The 18,095-nt window shown below is 44.4% G+C and overlaps 1 protein-coding gene across 1 annotated transcript in view; it reads left to right on the forward strand.

The window, feature by feature from the left end:
- The window catches only part of rapgef5a (Rap guanine nucleotide exchange factor (GEF) 5a), a gene marked incomplete at its 5' end in the record, with an annotated part of 45,252 nt that overhangs the window by 10,055 nt on the left and 17,102 nt on the right, over positions 1-18,095 (forward strand). The window contains 5 exons of the mRNA XM_080000427.1: positions 597-774; positions 9,508-9,589; positions 9,697-9,745; positions 9,836-9,909; positions 13,332-13,544. Of these exons, the coding sequence (XP_079856553.1) occupies positions 597-774; positions 9,508-9,589; positions 9,697-9,745; positions 9,836-9,909; positions 13,332-13,544 (596 nt within the window). The remainder of the gene's footprint in view (positions 1-596; positions 775-9,507; positions 9,590-9,696; positions 9,746-9,835; positions 9,910-13,331; positions 13,545-18,095) is intronic.

Here is an 18,095-nt window from a genome sequence, read left to right on the forward strand (position 1 = left end):
ACACATAAGCAGAAACACAAACACACAATGTAATCCAGTCCTGCGCCCAGAATATCTGGATGCAGGTTAAATAACTCAAACCTTCTAGAATGGCAGCAAAATGCTAAGTTGATTCTGAATCCTTTCCATTGTCCCTATTAAAACATTCAGACACAAAAGAGAACCTCATATGATTCTCCTGGCTTTGGATGATTTGAGATGGGTTAATATAATCATACCTTGAGTCATTCCAAAAGAGCATTGACTGTACAGGACACAACTTGGTGTCCACTAGTTCTCCTCTGGCATTGATTCAGTCCAAGCACTACGACTGCATTATTCAGAGGTGAGCTCAGTACTCAAATATTATACTTGAGTAAAAAAACTGTGTAAATAAAGTAATTTTCCTTAACTTCTACTGAACAGTGTGAGTTCGTATTGAGATTGTTACATAACTACTAGTTATGTTGCGTCAAATCTCTTTTGAATATGCTAACACTCACTTTCATCTCCCAATGAAATACCCTGTTTTTGAAAAATGCACAATACACTTTTATTGCGACTCTGTTACCTATTGGAGAATTTTGGGTGTATTTTTTCTTTTTCTATTCTTCCAGTTGACCAGCGGGTGGTGTTCGCCGATTCCAACTCCTACTACCAATTCAGCTTTGAGGAGTGTGAATCCGCATCTTGTGAGTTTCGCTGCAATGAGGGGGAGTGGCCAGAGGCTGTGAGGCTTCTCCTCCAGCTCGCTCCATATGTCCAGTTCCGTTCTGGGGGCGGAGCCAACAGCCCGTAAGTGAACCCTTAGACATACACGTGCACATATTGTTCATATAACATTCACGTTCTCACTGCTTTAATTCTTCAGGTTTGTAATTCTTTATTTTGTCTTAGTTTATACTGCTTAAAATACTCGGGGTTATTTCCCGTTGTCCTGCCATCATTTTATATTTTCATTGTGTTCGTTTAACTTTGAGTTTTTATTGTATATTTCACTTCTTTCCCATATCTTGCCACTTTTTCATATATATATTTTTGAATCTATCTTAGGGTCTATCGTTCCATCTATCTTTCTGTGTTTTCACACATTCCAGTCAGAACGGAGGTCACTTCAATTTACTTTGGCGATAATGGGGCATTTCTAAGAATTACATTTAAGGGACCACCAAACTCAGAAGGTCACCAAAAGTGCACTTAAATCCGCTGGGTTATCCGGCGGCCAGAACACGGTGTCTGCTACACAGGTCTCATAGGCAGCAACCCTGTGCAAGTCTGCATGTTGCTCCTGTATTTTAACCGAAATGATGTGCTTACATCGCCCTACAAAAGGTCCAAGGAGGTAATATCAGCATTTAAAGCGGTGAGTTGTTTGGACTTATAAAATCCTTCCATCCATACACACTAGGGCTGTCAATCGATTTTAAAATATTTAATCGCGATTAATCACACGATTGTCCACAGTTAATCCCAATTAATAGCAAATTAATCACATATTTTGAATCTGTTCAAAATGTACCTTAAAGGGATGATTTTCAAGTGTTTATACTCTTATCAACATGGGAGTGGACAAATATGCTTGCTCTATGCAAATGTATGTTTATTGGAAATTAATTAGAATCAGAATTATTTTATCTTGCCAAGCTCGGTAAATTTGCACATTCAAGGAAAGCCACTTGGTGAGGTTGGTGTATAAAAGACAAAAAGCACCATGATATAAGCAAAATAATACAAAATATTGAACGAATAATTTAACAAAATATCAATTACTACTGCTACTACACTCAGTTATTAAGGACTGTAAATGATGCAGGCTGTGAAAGGCTAAGAGGCAATGAGAGGGCTAGAGGCTATGAAATGGGTAGGAGCCATGTACACAATAACTTGTGTACAATATACTCAAATCATAACATTGCAAACTCAAGCCCAACAGGCAACAACAGATGGGTGTATTGACCTGCGGCGGTGCGAGTGGTAGCCTCTCCAGTAGCTCTGTCTGTGTAGTGTGTTCTCTACTCTTTTTTTCCCCCTCCCTTGTAGATCTTCTGGTTCCTCACCAGGGCAGCCAGCTCTTTGGTCTTGTTGGCCAGCGAGTGCACGTTCCCCATCACATGGCTGAGTGGTTAAGGCGATGGACGAGAAATCCATTGGGGTTACCCCGCGCAGGTTCAAATCAGGAGCTCAGGAGGTAGAGCGGGTCGTCTAATAAGCAGAAGGTTGCGAGGTTGATCCCAGTCTCCTCCTGGCAGTGTGCTGATGTGTCCTTGAGCAAGACACTTAGCCCCCTAACTGCTCCCCAGGCGCCTCTACATGGCAGCCCACTGCTCCTAGATACTTCAGATACTAGGATGGGTAAATGCAGAGAAATTGCAAATTTCCCCTTTGTGGGACTGATAAGGGTATATAAATAAAAAAAGAAAATATAGTGTTTTTATTGTTAATAATAGTGTCGAATATATTGCTTTGGGGTAAACGTAACGTAACTGCCGACGTCAGTGTCGTCACTGACGCGGTAAACATTTCCATGGTTACAGCGACCAATCAGAGATGTCGCCGTTGCACTTTAGGATTGTGGGTAGTGTAGTACTTCTGACCTATTATGAAAAACTTGCTTTTTCAGTACTTGTGCCCATACATTTGGGTCCCCGATGGGTCTACTAACACACAAACTGTGAAATAAGACAACCCAGTCAGTTTTTTGTGAGCTGTCATGCTTTTCAGAAAGCATGTGGTGCACCCCGGCGTTCAGATTTGCAGCCCTTATCTACGTAATTTAGGGCTTCAGTAGCTTTAGAACTGCACTTCATCTGAGAGTATCTCTACCCACGGCTGGTGAAATAACACAGAGAATAGAAAGCGCCACTGGGAAGACCAGCACAAATCTTTTAAAAGACAGAGGAATTAATACAAACTGTCTGTGAAGAAACTGTAGACAATGGAAATGTAAGTATTTAAAATTATTCTGCTGTGTGTTTCTTATTCTTAAAAAGGGGTGCAACGGATCACAAAACTCACGATTCGGATTGTATCACGATTTTGAGTCACGGATTGGATAATTTTTCGAATCAGCAATAAAACAATTCATAAAGGAGACACTTTGCCTTCCATTTATTTTGTAAAACACCTAAGGCAAGGAACTTTTGCCCATGGCCTTTTCGAGATGTCCAATGATGAAATAGAATCTAAAAATATTCAACACTGAATTGTTAAATTAAAGTGTAATATGAGGCACGCATGATACCTTCTTCCTTTAAACATTACTGAATCAAATGATACTGAATTAAATTCCAGTATCATGTTAAATTTTTCACTTTTATAACAAACTAAATTTCATGAAACTCGGTTCGGAATTAAGCAAGTTAAAGTCGATTTTAAAGAGAAGTCTGCATCTCTCAGAACACATCGTATGTTCCTATGTTGGTTACTAGCGGATCTTGACCACTCCAATATGGCCGACGAGCAGACGCATAGCGGCAACATTTGCTTCGTGATATGTCCATAAACCAATCATTGCACTTCAGAGTAAAACACAGGACGCATCTGTCTTGTCAATCTTCTATTCGCTGCAACTCTGCATCGAGATTTATGGAATTATTACTTTGAAAAGAAACTGCGGCTTTCACTATGATGATTACATTTTTCAATTGATCTGCGTTTCACATGCGAGCGGAAGCGTGGTGGACGATCCGTACGGATCACGGATCATCTACGTTCCATTACACCACTAGTAGGCTGTAGGCTGTAGGCTGCGGTGCGCAATCCGCTCTGCGTTTCTCCAAATAAAAAACAATAAAAATAGTGTGTTTTTATTGTAAAAGTATTTATTTTATTTTCCGACGTTTACATGGAAGCAAAAAATCCCCGCGTGTGTCGCAGTGTGGTGTCTCCCCACAAGCTTGCCCAAACTGCAACAAAAGTCGGAGCTAATTCTTCAATTAGGCCTTGTAGATCCAATATGAGTGAAGATTCAGCAACTGGATTGCTTATTTCTCTCGCCTCAGATTTGTTCAGAAACAGACTTTGGTGGACTGATGAGGTAATATTAAGTGACCGTTTTTACGGTGTAAACAACAAGAAGACCCCGAAGTGAAACTCAAACTCTATTGGCTCACAGAACAAGGGCCTCAGGAGGGTGGCTCCTCCCACCTAAACAGAGCATCCTGGAGCAGGATGGTTTAGAGGTATGTTAGAATCAGCTAGAATGCATTATGCATTATAGATGGCTAGAATGCATTATGCGAGTGGTATTTTCGGCAAAGAAATTGAAAAACATGTTTTGGGGACATCAGGTAGCTATATTAACTTGTGTAAAAAGGAGCACACCTCTTTAAAACAAGGTTGATATATTGACTTGTGGCTTCTACAGGAGCATTTACCATTGTTTCACAATCTCATAGCCTGTGGTAGGTCTACTTTGGATGGTTACAACATTATGGCTAATAAACAAAACCTCGATTCAGAATATGAATAGGGTTTTCACTAATGGAAACTCACTGTTGAGCTCTGTAGGACCTTGAAGATGGGGATTGTGACTCAGTTGTGATGTGTGCAAGAAATGGGGGGGGTAGTCCGCTGCTAAAATGTCAAGGTTGAAGAGAGTGGTTTAACTGAGGTTTAGGACTCTGAAGTGACAGTGTGTGTGTGTGTGTGTGTGTGTGTGTGTGTTTCCTGCTGTGTTGTGCTGGAGCCATAGTGCACACCTACAATGCGTTTATGTGGCTGCACTGTGAACAAATGTTTAACACACACACACAAATACACACACACTCTCTCTCAAATCCAAGTGATGAACTTAATCTCTGTTCAGTATGGTAAATCCCCAGTCTCCTTGTGTGAGCGCTTTAAACTACATTTATCCAAAGGGGGGGGGGGGGGGGGGTGTGTGTGTGTGTGTGTGTGTGTGTGTGTGTGTGTGTGTGTGTGTGTGTGTGTGTGTGTGTGTGTGTGTGTGTGTGTGTGTGTGTGTGTGTGTGTGTGGTCATTTCAGAGTGTCAGCCAGAGTTCCTTGCATTTTGGATCCTGTGTGTGGGATTCCTGCTGAGGCTGCGACTGAACTCAATCTGTCAGAGAGAGAGAGAGTACACGTGGTATCTAGAAGAGGAAATATGGGCGAAGGCTAAAGGAGAGTGATAACTGACGAGGACATATACTGACACATTCATCTGTACAACATTTAAAGTGTGTGTGTGTACAAAGTGGATAGAAGGACAGTGGAAGGGTACACTCGCTAATCTCAAGGCTCATGCTGTTTATTGCTGTCCTTCTAAAAACATGTACTTAAATCTTGTCATTTTCTACACACGTCATCTTTTAATAGAATCATTTAACATTCAAAAGTAGAAATAATTCATACCAACAGCCGATTCTTCCCCACTCTCTTTGTGTTGCGGCTGTGGCTAATGACCCCAAGCACAAGACACAGACAGGAATAGTGGTATATAAGAACTGGGATTTATTGAAGGCAACAAGGGGGTAAAAGGATGAAAAGCACAGCAGGCAGGTAGATCAGGCAGGCAGGCGGGGAAGGTCGGGCAGGCAGCGGGGAGACTGTTATTTAGAGTGGAAGGTCCTTAGCAAGGAGCCATACCTTCCGGCAGAGTCAGGCGACAGTTAGCCTGGTGCTGGGATCTGGTGGAGGCACATAGCAGCGCAGTGCAGGCACGTTTCCAGGTCCTGCGACAGCGACGCATGTGGGCCTGGACAGACGGGGCAGCAATTTCCTCCTCCTGCGCAGGGAACAGGGGAGGCTGGTACCTGAGAGAGCAAAGGAAGGGGGCCATACCAGAGGAGGCATTGGACAAGGAGTTGTGGGTATATTCTATACAGGGCAGCTGGGAGGCTGATTACCCAGGTGCAGCCTCCATCTTCTGGTTGTAAATGGAGGCTGCTCCGACTGACTATTGGTCTGCTCATGGTACCCTGAAATCAGGCTGGTGATGGCCCCCAGTGCCTTGCAGAAAGCCCTCCAGACCTGAGAAACTAACTGGGGGCCTCTGTCTGACAAAATGTCCATGGGAATCTCATTGCTGGTTGAAGACGTGGTCAACCAGAAGGTCAGCGGTCTCCCTAGCTGAGGGAAGCTTGAGCAGGGCAAGGAAAGGGATGGCTTTGGAAAAGCGATCAATGACAGTAAGTATAACTTTTACCTTTAGACGGAGGGAGACCGGTGATAAAATGGGGTTAAGGGGATGACTTGTTTCAGGCATACACGGACCGATGAAGGACCGGGTGTCTGCATCCATAGGCCATCAAAACCATTGATGGATGAATGAAAGCGTTCGGTTTATAGCAGGGTGGCAGGTGAGACGTGTGGAATGGGCCCGCTGGAGAACCTGGGAGGGGACAGAGTCTGGAACAAACAGGCAATTGGCAGGACCGTTACATGGGTCAAGTTGTTGCCTCTGGTCTTGGGTTACTAGAGATTCAACCTCTCAGGTGATGGTGGCAGTGAAACAGGAGGGCGGCAGGATGGGATCCGAGTCGGCCCAAGTCTCCTCCACAGAGTACAGGAATCAGTTTAGGAATCAGTTAGTTGGTCTAGTAGAATAAGTTTTCCTAGGACATATTGTGTGTTATCACCGGGTGCGTTGCATTACATTTCACTGCATATATGTATGAAAGTATGTATATGCATGTGACGAATAAACATTTTGAATCTTGAATTTTGAATCTACAGGTGGGACTTTTGGCGTTGGGTTGATGTTCCTGGAGCCTGGACTTTAGGTGAGAGAAAGCAGGGGGGCAGTAGCTCAGGAGGTAGAGACGGTCGTCTAGTAAAGTGAAGTCTAGTGAAGCTTGTTGTCAGCTGAGGAACATAGTGTTACCCCTGTGTCCAAGGCATCCACCTCCACGATGAGCGTTGGAGTACTTGGCACATGTTCTGAGAAACATGTCCTCTCACAGGACGTCATTGATCAGTCATTGGAACATGGCAGGGGTGTTGGTGAGCTGAGGCTGCATGGCATAACTAAATATTCAAAGTGTCCAAGAGGACTGTTGAAAGCTGTCATCCACTCATCACCGTCACAGATGAAGATGAAGTGGTATGTGCTATGGAGATCCAAGTGGTTTTCTTTGCCAAGTGTGAGATTGTGGTGTTTGCTGAACACCTGGGCCTCTGGAATAACCTCTGGAACAGAGGACAGGTCACGAAGCTCCGGCAGGGGCAGAGTCACAGTGGTAGCATTCTCGCGGTGTCTCGGTGGAACTCTGAACTACTCAAAAGCAGAGAATGTGGCATAGCTGACTGGAAGAAGAGAAGATGCTTGGCTGCATCCTTATCTCGGACGGGATGATCAAAAATCTCAATCTCCTGGGTGAAGTCCATGTAGCAGGCGCAGATGGTCAATTGGCTCTCCTAGACTGCTGAAGCCCAGGCGGGAGCGGCTCCCTCAAGTGATCCAAGCAGGTAAGCAATGCGGGTCAGAGGCATACGTGTAAGACTGCGGCTCAAAAACTCAGGAACATTGACTTAGGAAGGCCTGACAGGAACCCAGGTCGCCATCATAACTCACAGCTGCGAGGACTAAAGTCTTACCATGGTCGGGAGGACAGCTAAGGGCCTGGCTCGGAGGTTCCAGGGGGACCTGGGGAGTTGTTTGGTTCCGAAGGCTATAGAAGGCTGCCGAGAGGACTCCTCAGCGGTCCAAAATGTCCTTTAGAGCCTGCTCATGTTGCCCCAGAAGGATGCCTCAATTGGAAAGGGCTTGGCGGAATACCTCTCTGTCTGATGGGTTCATGGTTGGCCAGACCGTAATGTCAAGAATAGTGGTATATAAGAACTGGGATTTATTGAAGAGAACAAGTGGGTAAATGGATGGCAGGCAGGGAAGGTTGGGCAGGCAGGCAGGCAGGCAGGCAGGGCAGGCAGGCAGGCAGATCAGGCAGGCAGGTGGGCAGGTAGGCAGGCAGACGGATAGGCAGACAGGGACCCGAGAGTTGGTAATCGGGACAACAGGGAAATACTTATTATTAGATAGAAGTATTGAGGATAAACACTGGTAATAACTCTCACTACAAATAATAGAGAGTGACCGGGAGCAAGACTAACGTGGTAATTCAGAGAGAGAGAGAGAGAGAGAGACTTTGCTTCAATACATGAGTAATACAACAGCTTCCAGCGGGCGGGCGGGCAGTCTATCTCTTTGTGTCTCTGTCTCGCTCTCTCTTTTTTCTCTCGCTCTGTCTGAGGTGTTGGCAAAAGGCTTAGACTGATGGCTGCATGTCCTCCCTGGCAAACACATCTTATCACCATCTCTCCTCCTGCTGCATCCATCATGCTCTTATCAGATTACACACACACACAGACACACCAGCTTAATGTTTACCCCCTCCTCCGCATGTATTACAAGTGCCAATGGAGCCGTTAATAAAAATCCAAATTGTATACGAATGAGTCTGTGTGTGTGTGTGGGGGGGGGGGCTACAGCTTGAGTACTTTTGAGTTGAGTGTGTGTTGTGTGTTGTGTGTTGTGTGTGTGTGTGTGTGTGTGTGTGTGTGTGTGTGTGTGTGTGTGTGTGTTGTGGCATTATAAACAGTGGTTTTCTTGGAAAACATGAAATTGGATGAGGGGCCCATGGGTGCAGTCTGCAGCCGTTAAAGACAAACGCTGCAACCCCATGCTATTATTCTGGGTATAACATGGGAGTTAACCCTGAAACACCCACCTGTGTACTGTCACAGACCAAGGGTGTTATGAGCCCTCAGCAGTGTACACAATTACACATTCTTACACAAGCTATCCACACAAGCCATCATCCGTCCACACACACACACACACCCACACACCCACATAGGCCATTGTATAATATACAAATAGGCATAACCATGCTTCGGCTTGGAGGTAAAACCACATGGAAGGAAGAGAGTGTGTGTGTGTGTGTGTGTGTGTGTGTGTGTGTGTGTGTGTGTGTGTGTGTGTGTGTGTGTGTGTGTGTGTGTGTGTGTGTGTGTGTGTGTGTGTGTGTGTGTGTGTGTGTGTGTGTGTGTGTGTGTGTTAGGCAAGAGAAAGCACATGAAGAGAGTACATTATAGACTGTGCGTTCTTGCATAACATTAAGCCATAATTTACATTTTGATTTGGTCATTTAACAGATGTTTTTCTTCAAAGTGATGATGATAAGCACAACTGTCCAAAAAAAAAAAAGAAAACACAAACTGACTGGGAGGTTTTGAAACTGAGGAGGGGACGGGGTAGAAGGGGTCGAAAATTTGGTTGGCAGAGGAGACGGCCAGGTGCATCCTGCAGAAGATGGCTGGATTAATTTATAATCAGGATGAAGTAGCATTGTGCAAATTCCAACAATGGATAGTCGTGATAAAACCCAATGCAATGGATAATCAGTGCTTATGCTGAAAGTAGTTCCTTTCAAACAGATTATGTCAAGGCCACAGAAGGCTACAAATTGTGCTTGGATTTTATGCGTTTGCATTGCACAAAATGTCAATACACTGTGTGTGTGTGTGTGTGTGTGTGTGTGTGTGTGTGTGTGTGTGTGTGTGTGTGTGTGTGTGTGTGTGTGTGTCAGGTCAGAAGAGGACTCTGAAGGAAACCGAGACATCTGCGGTGAGATTCTCCAGATGAGAGCTCTCGAGAGGCTCACCTCCACGGTCAGTGCATCTCTGTCGAGTATTAATGTAATAACACAGTCGGCTTTCTGCTGCATGGCGCTTGTTTTCGTTCTTTTCAACTCCATTCTCCTCTCTGATGTTTACAGGTACAAAGCGAACTAGCGGCCGCCCTCGCTCGCAAGACTCGCAAGGCTTGTAAGTGTGTTTGTTTATTTACGCATGTCTGTTGCTTTATTTGTCTTCGTTGATCTGATGCCCTGGTGTTGTTTTGTGATTGGTCCACAGTGTCAGAGCAGGACTCTGAGACCCGAGAGACCGCCCAACAGGAGCCTCGCACACCCAGCGGGGAGAGCAGCCCGGTAACACACACACACTCTCTAAGCTACAAATAATGAATACGAGGTGCTATCCATGCTATCCATCACACTAGATAGGTGAAGCTGGAGGAGAGTATAAAGAAAAGAAAACAACATAAAAACTACCAATCAACCTCAGTTACATAAAGGCTGTCATGGTGAAATTTAAACTTAAAATTTAAAGAACTTTTTTAATTTGCACGTGAACATATCACGGCTCCGTACCAAACTAGACAGCCGTATGGTTTTACTGTGAGATTCCCTGAACACATATCGGCAAACGCTTCCTGATGGAGTAAAGCAAAAGAAAATAAAACGGGGAGGTGGAGATGACGAATCCATCCGTGTGTCTCAAACAGGAAGTCAAACGCGGTTAGGGACAGGGGACTTGAGCTCTTATTTGATAAAGAAAAAAATAAAAAATAAATAAATTGGATCGGAGTCACTGGATCAGCGGGAAAAATGTATTTAATTTCTTACATTTTTACAACTTGTTTGTTTTTTAGGTTTGCTCGACTTAAAATTTACACCTTAATTTACGAATCTTAAATGGAGAAAACCTAAAAATAGATGGCTTTTACAAATATCACCGGGTGTCATGACATTTCACTGAATATACACTACTCACAAAAACTTAGGGATATTCGTCTTTCGGGTGAAATTTCAGGATCAACCTAAAATGCACTATAACCTTTACAGGTGAACTTCATTTGACCTTCTCTAAACTTTTGAATGCACATGTCCAACTGTTCAATGTTTCAGTACTTTTTGCACAACTTGCTGTTCTCTAACAAGGAGCTGAACAGCAAAACAGGTGTTTGATCCATGAATCGACCAGTACATTTCCTGGTTCAATTGGAATTGGTATTTAAACAGTCCTCTTCAACATGCTGTTCACATTTTGACATTACGAGACCAAGACGACAACTAACAATTGATCAACAGTACCTCGCCATTGTGAGGTTTCAAACATGATGATCTCAGAGGGAAGTGGCCACTGAGCTTAGTGTCACAGAGTGTCATCAGCAGGTTGCAACAAAGATACAGAGACTGGAAGAGTCACAGAAAGGCATAGAAGTGGACGTCCTTTGGCCACATCCCACACTGATGAGCGCTTCATTGTGAACAGTGCCCTGCGGAACCGGATGATGAATGCCACTCAACTCCAGGCACATTTAAGGGAGCTGAGAGGCACCCAAGTGTCACGTCAGACCATTCGAAACCATTGCCGTGGTCTACGTGCTAGACGACCTGCAAGGGTACCTGACCACACCATGCATGGGCCAGGGAGCATTTACGCTGGACGAGGGACCAGTGGCCTCAGTGCTGTTCTCTGATGAAAGTTGATTCACGTTGAGCAGAAATGATGGCCGCCAACGATGTTGGAGACATCAAGGAGAGCGCTATGCATCAGCCACTGTTGTAACCAGAGGAGCCTTTGGAGGTGGTGGTGTTACAGTGTGGGCAGGTGTGTCTAGTCAATACAGAACTGCCCTACACTTTGTGAATGGTACAGTGACAAGCCCATACTACCTGAATAACATCATTAATCCAGTCATTGTGCCCCTGCATGAACAACACAGGCCTCATTTCATCTTCATGGACGACAATGCTCCAGCTCATCGAGGTCGCATCCTTAGGGAACGGCTGCTGGAGACTGGGGCACCTCAAATGGAGTGGCCTGCACTTTCTCCAGACCTGAATCCCATAGAAAACCTATGGGATCAGCTGAGTCGCCGTGTAGAGGCTCGTAACTCTTTACCCCAGAACTTCAATGACCTGAGGGCCGCCCTTCAAGAAGAGTGGGGGGCCAGGTCTCAGCAGACAATAAGTCGACTTGTGAACAGCATGAGACGTGGTTGTCAAGCTGTAATTGATGCTCAAGGGCACATGACAAGTTATTGAGACATTGACATTTTTTGTTGTGGTAAACCCACCACTGTTGTTATCTTTTGTTTCAGTAAATAGTTTGAGATGAGGAAATCACCATTGCATGCTACTACTTAAATGCCCTACTTTCATGATATAATATCACTGTAGCGTGAACTTTTTACATTTTCCATAAATTTCACCCTAAAGCCAAATATCCCTAACTTTTTGTGAGTAGTGTATGTATGACCGTTTGTACAGTATATGTATGTGACAAATAACCCCTTGAATCTTGAAGTTAATCTAATGATTCCTTTCAGTGTACACACATCGTGTGTGTGTGTGTGTGTGTGTGTGTGTGTGTGTGTGTGTGTGTGTGTGTGTGTGTGTGTGTGTGTGTGTGTGTGTGTGTGTGTGTGTGTGTGTGTGTGTGTGTGTGTGTGTGTGTGTGTGTGTGTGTGTGCGCGCGCGCATGTGAGGACCGGTCTCCGAATTGACTATTCTTTGGTTCAGAAGTGCCCCAGGAACATGGGTCCCCATGAACCAGGTGTATTGACTTGGACCTCACTTTCTTTTTACCAATACAAGAATGTGTGGCACCAAAGCAAGGCACCGTGGGATAGCCATCTCACCGGAAGGGTTGGCCAACTCTCAGCCAATAAAAACGCTCTCCTCTTTCTGCCAACAAAAATAAATAGATCCTGCTAACCACAGCTAATGATACCACCGTACCAGTGGCACCCTGGGGACATGCACAAAACAAATATGCACACAAACAAACATAGGTTGTCTGGTCGGAGTAGGAAAGTCATTCGTTTCACCGCAGCCAATACAACGCATATCCTTTCTCGGTTTTGCTTTCTCTCTGTGACTCCGCATACCTTCCCTTACTTGACCTGCTGAGGGATAGAGAAAAGACAAACGCAGACATATTGTACTCTGTTTTGTACTTTGGCTGGCCTTGTCAGCATGGTTAACACACTTTTCCAAATCCTGATTACGCTAACGTAGGGGAGGAGACAGACAGACAGGCACACACACACACACCCACATGCACACACCCATACACACACACACACACACACACACACACTCCCGCCCACTCTTACTTGTAATCACACACACTCACCGCTAAAGCAAATCCTCTGACACAGTGCAGGCAGCGAGACGGAGACAATTACAGGGAGAGCGAGGGAACGGGACAGATAAAGAGAATTAGAGTATCGCAGGAAGAGTTACCGTTCTTGCGCAAATGATCAAATTTGAGAAGTGTGGAGTGAGATACTTTTGGGATTTTATCTCCACTCTTTCACTTTTACAGGGACAGAGGCTTGAAACTTCCACATTGTTGTTTTGGGATTCTGCATTCTAGGCGGTCTTTCTCTTCTGGACATCCTGCAAGACCCCCGTTTCAACCTCAACACACTCCCACTCATCCCCCTGTAACCCCTGAACTTTGGCCTTTTTTAACTCCTTTTTGATTTTTGTTGTGAGTGAGCGCCATGTCCTGGGACTGTGGGTTGAGGTACGTCTTCTCTGTCCCTCCCGCGCTGCAGCTGGGCGGCGTGTGCGCACTACGTGACGGCGGCCGCATCGGCGCCGTCATCGGCGGAGGCTGTGGAGGCAGCGTGCCCGTGGGCATGGGGAGCGTGTGTGGCCGCGAAGAGCTGACCAGCCGCCTGGGGCTCGAGGCCGTCCAGCGGCTGGCCAAGGACGGCTGCCGACTCCTGCAGAACCACAACTACAGACCGCCAGAGCGGAGCCAGACGGTGAGCGGATGAACTGTGATTTGATGTGAATTGGACCATTGGAGGGTATGAAATGAACCAAGTCAACTATTGATTTTGACTCATTTTGTTTAGACCAGTGATCCTCAACCTTCTTCATATCAGGGACCCTCAGTTTGATATGAATTAGGCCATTAGATCCCATTTCGGTTTCTGGAAATCCAATCACAGAGACCCATATTTAGTCTAAACTTCCAGGCCTGTCTATGCTATACAAAGGAAGATGAGAACAGTCATTATTGTATTGGTAGGAACGTTTTATAAATTAAATCATGTTTAAGTTGAACTATTAATCATTTGGTTGGGGCCCCCCGGAAACCTCTTGTTGAGAACCACTGGTTTAGAATACAATACTTGTGGGGAAAAATAAAATACCTGGTCTGCTGTTTCGGTGTGCAGCTCCGCGGCCTGTGTTGTAATTATTTGCGAAGACAAGATGACAGGTGTGTGTGTGTGTGTGTTGTGAGGTGAGGTGAGGTGAAAGCGGTTGACACCAGAGCCCATGCATTATCCCCAGTGTGTGTGGACGTCATTGCGGGGTGTGCATTGTCATCACAGTTTCCTCACCCACACACACATGCACACGTACACGAAGCAGTGTTCATACCAGGTCCTTGTTTTTCATTTTGTATTTCATTTTGTTATGCCACAATGAACTCTGCCAGAGCTCCTCCATGTGGACCCTCAGCAGTTTCACATAATGCAAGAAATTCTTTATCACGATCGTCAAGATTCGAGAATCCATTTTTGGCGCTAACATAAGATGCGATCAGGGCTGCCTGTGAGCGTGCATCATCGTTTTCGTCTCTTCATCCTTCTAAAAACACACACATAACACGCAGTGTTCGTCGTTTTCCGGTACCGTTCGATGCTGCAGCCAGTATTTTCCCAGCTGCTTTAATGTGGGTGTTAATAATGGCTTAGTGCAATGTGATCTCACACTCTTTATCAAGTGGGCGAAATGGTTTTATATATGTGTGTGTGTGTGTGTGTGTGTGTGTGTGTGTGTGTGTGTGTGTGTGTGTGTGTGTGTACTGTATATAATGAGCGTGATGCTAGTGAAGCATTGTCCTGGATAATCGCACTCTGCACTACACCTGGGGGGAAGGAAACAAAGTAAACCCACCCTGTCTTTGTGTGTGTGTGTGGCGTGCTTTTTTTTTTCTAGAGCATATGCACAGAGTGATTATTTTCATGAGCAGAAGGATTTCGTTGAATGTTTTGATTTCTCAATTTCTTTTTTATTTTTACTTTCATTTCTCTTTTGACTTTTCTGGTCGTCTCTGTGGAAACCCTGTATCTGATCAGTCTGATTATTGCTGTGTTTTTAAACTTGTAGGCATCTCATAAAAGTCCAAAATTTTGAAACAACCTTTTTCATAATGTTTTATCTACTTTTTTCTGTTCTAACTGGTTTGATGCACATACGGGCACAGAGCATTTCCATGGTGACACAATACAGATAATACAATGGAATCACGTTGGATTCAACAAGGAATCATTTTGGCAGTCCAGGATTAATCTATACATGGGGATAATACAAGGTCATGGCGTGGATCACAACTCAAACACACAAGTGCACGCACACAGGTTTTAACTCTGGCACAGTATTGTGATTGTGTGTTCATGCACACGCACACTGCTGCTACAGGACCATTGTGTTTCAGTCACTTATTTCCAGGAATCAAGCCCAGACCTATCACAACACAGATAGGACTGACAGACACACACACACACACACACACACACACACACACACACACACACTGGTTGGAACAGGAAGGGAATAAGAGTGTTTCCTCTCGACTTTCTATCAGCACCACCTTTCCTCTCCACAGTACGTCATCGTGTGTGTGTGTGTGTGTGTGTGTGTGTGTGTGTGTGTGTGTGTGTGTGTGTGTGTGTGTGTGTGTGTGTGTGTGTGTGTGTGTGTGTGTGTGTGTGTGTGTGTGTGTGTGTGTGTGTGTGTGTGTGTGTGTATAGGCGTGTAGAGATAGAGACGACAGGTGGTCAAAGGTCATTAGGGTCTACACAATTCAGACTGTGTGACATAGGTTCTGTGTGTGTGTGTGTGTGTGTGTGTCCCCTTCTGGGAGGGAAAAAAAAAAACTTGAATCTGTTTTCAGGCTGACGCAAGAGATGGCATGGAGGGAAAGGGTGGTGGAGAGAACGGAAGGATAAAACATTGAACTCAAGGGAGTGACGGGGGAGAAGGGGAAGGAAAGGGTGACAGTCAGACACCTGTTGGGCTGAACGACTGGATCTAATTTCGCTCTGGCTCCCTCCTCCCTTTCCTTGGTACTTTCAAGTATCTAGTTTGTGTATTTGTACTCTGCATGGCTTGCATATTTTCTCAGGCTACAGATGTTGTTTTTTGAAGCTATTGTTTGCACAGTGTGTGTGTGTGTGTGTGGTGTGTGCGTGTGTGTGCGCGCGCGTGTGTGTGTGTGTGTGCTTACGCGTGTGAGTGTACGCACGCGCTTGTTTACATGGACATATCGTAAGCCTCGGGTAAAGGCATAGCATGAATGCTGGTTTTTGTTTTTTTTGCACTGCAACAACATAGAGAAATTAATAATTTATACCAATGACCTATCCTGTGCTTATAATTGCATTTGTATATTCTGTATATTTTTATACTATTCTGTTTTGTATTTTTCAGCTGCCTGTGTATATTTGTTAATTAAAATTTTATTTTGGGGTGTGTGTGTGTGTGTGTGTGTGTTGTGTGTGTGTGTGTGTGTGTGTGTGTGTGTGTGTGTGTGTGCGTGTGTGCGTGTGTGCGTGTGTGCGTGCGTGTGTGCGTGTGTGCGTGTGTGCGTGTGTGCGTGCGTGCGTGCGTGCGTGCGTGCGTGCGTGCGTGCGCGCGTGCGTGCGCGCGTGCGTGCGTGCGTGCGCGCGCGCTTGTTTACATTGACATACCGTAAGCCTCGGGTAAAGGCATAGCATGAATGCTTGTTTGTTTTTGCACTGCAACAATACAATAGTCAATACATAGTTATTTTTAATTATAATTTATACAAATAACCTATAAATAATTTATATGTGTGTGTGTGTGTGTGTGTCTAGCCATGGCATTCTGTTGGAACACAGCACATACTCTCCCTCCCATGCTTGTTATTCCAGCGCTGGTGGTTAGTTATATAATCACTGATAATACATCTTCCCCACTTGGGTATTTTGTGTGCCAGGAGGGAGGGCTCTGACTTAGAAACCAGCCGGACCATAGCAAGCGACCATATCTTATCGACTTCAAAGGACCCAGACCCATTAGAGAGACCCCAGCCTCTGGGGTGGACTATTTACCAGGAGCTCTGCACCTGACAACATTAAAGACATTAAGACCTTACTGTATTGTATCATCAATAACTAAATAGTTATACAGTATCTCTAATGTACTTTTATTTGGGGTTATGGTGTTGTACCGTATACTATATTGTGCCATCCATTTGCTTTGGGGAAAATAAATCCTGAGGAACTTATTGAAATTTATTCAATTTACAAGTGCTGACGTCCCTTTTAGTGTGCCCAGACAGGAGCGGCGCGGTTAACGGCAATAGTTTTGTAAGTCATCTCTGCAAAAGTAAATCTAACATTGCTGGAGTTAATTAAGGATAAGTGCATTTGTGGAAAAGGGCAGTGGAGATGTTAGGTGGATACACGGCCTAATAATACAATCTCTGGAAAGGTCAACAGATTCAAATAACGGTGTGGGTACTGGCATAGAATTACCTTGTATGGGTCGTCTATTGGATTGTTAAAAACAATGGAGGGGAGTGGATTTAAAAGAGAAGTTCAGGGACATCAAAATGGCTATTGTTATCACAGAGCTAATGGTGAATTGACACTGTGACAGCCTGTCAACATCGGGAAATTTTAGCTGACTATTAATTGTCATACAAATAATTGCAATTATTGAATCAATTATGAATTGATGGTGCCTTTTGCTCATTTCACGCCACAATCACAGTACGAGCTTATAATAGCATAATACACATTCATCTTATGAAGAAAAGCCTTTTATTGACATTTAACATTATAAAATAAGAATTTGGGGCGACCAGTTATTTTCCCTGAATCCAACTGATGGCAACGCACCTAATTTGTATTTTATTTTTTCCAACATGAGTTTGAAATTACCTTAACAATTGGATGAAAACATATAGTTATGTTATCTTAACGATTTCGCCAAATGATTGCGATCAGCTCAAGCAGTTGCAATCAGGCGATTATGTAATACTGTGGAAACTGTTTCAGCGTAATGTTATTTGGAAATGAAATGTTTTTTTACTGAGCCCTCTTGCATCAGAAAAATGTATCTTTAGTGATAGGGGAAGCGTTGAGAGTTCAGTTGAAAAGTCACGCTCTGCTCAATGTTATTCTTCTTGAACATTATTGCCGTCTGCTCATCCGCACACCAAACTGACAGCCGTCCCAAACCATCTTGTCACCTGTAGGTGTAGAGTTACACACCATCATACATTCTAAGTATGTTTTTAATAGAACACTGAGGCCAAGGAGGTCTTCGTACAG

This window comes from Zeus faber (assembly GCF_960531495.2).
Source record: "Zeus faber genome assembly, chromosome: 1".
In the NCBI taxonomy this organism is placed as follows: Eukaryota; Metazoa; Chordata; class Actinopteri; order Zeiformes; family Zeidae; genus Zeus; species Zeus faber.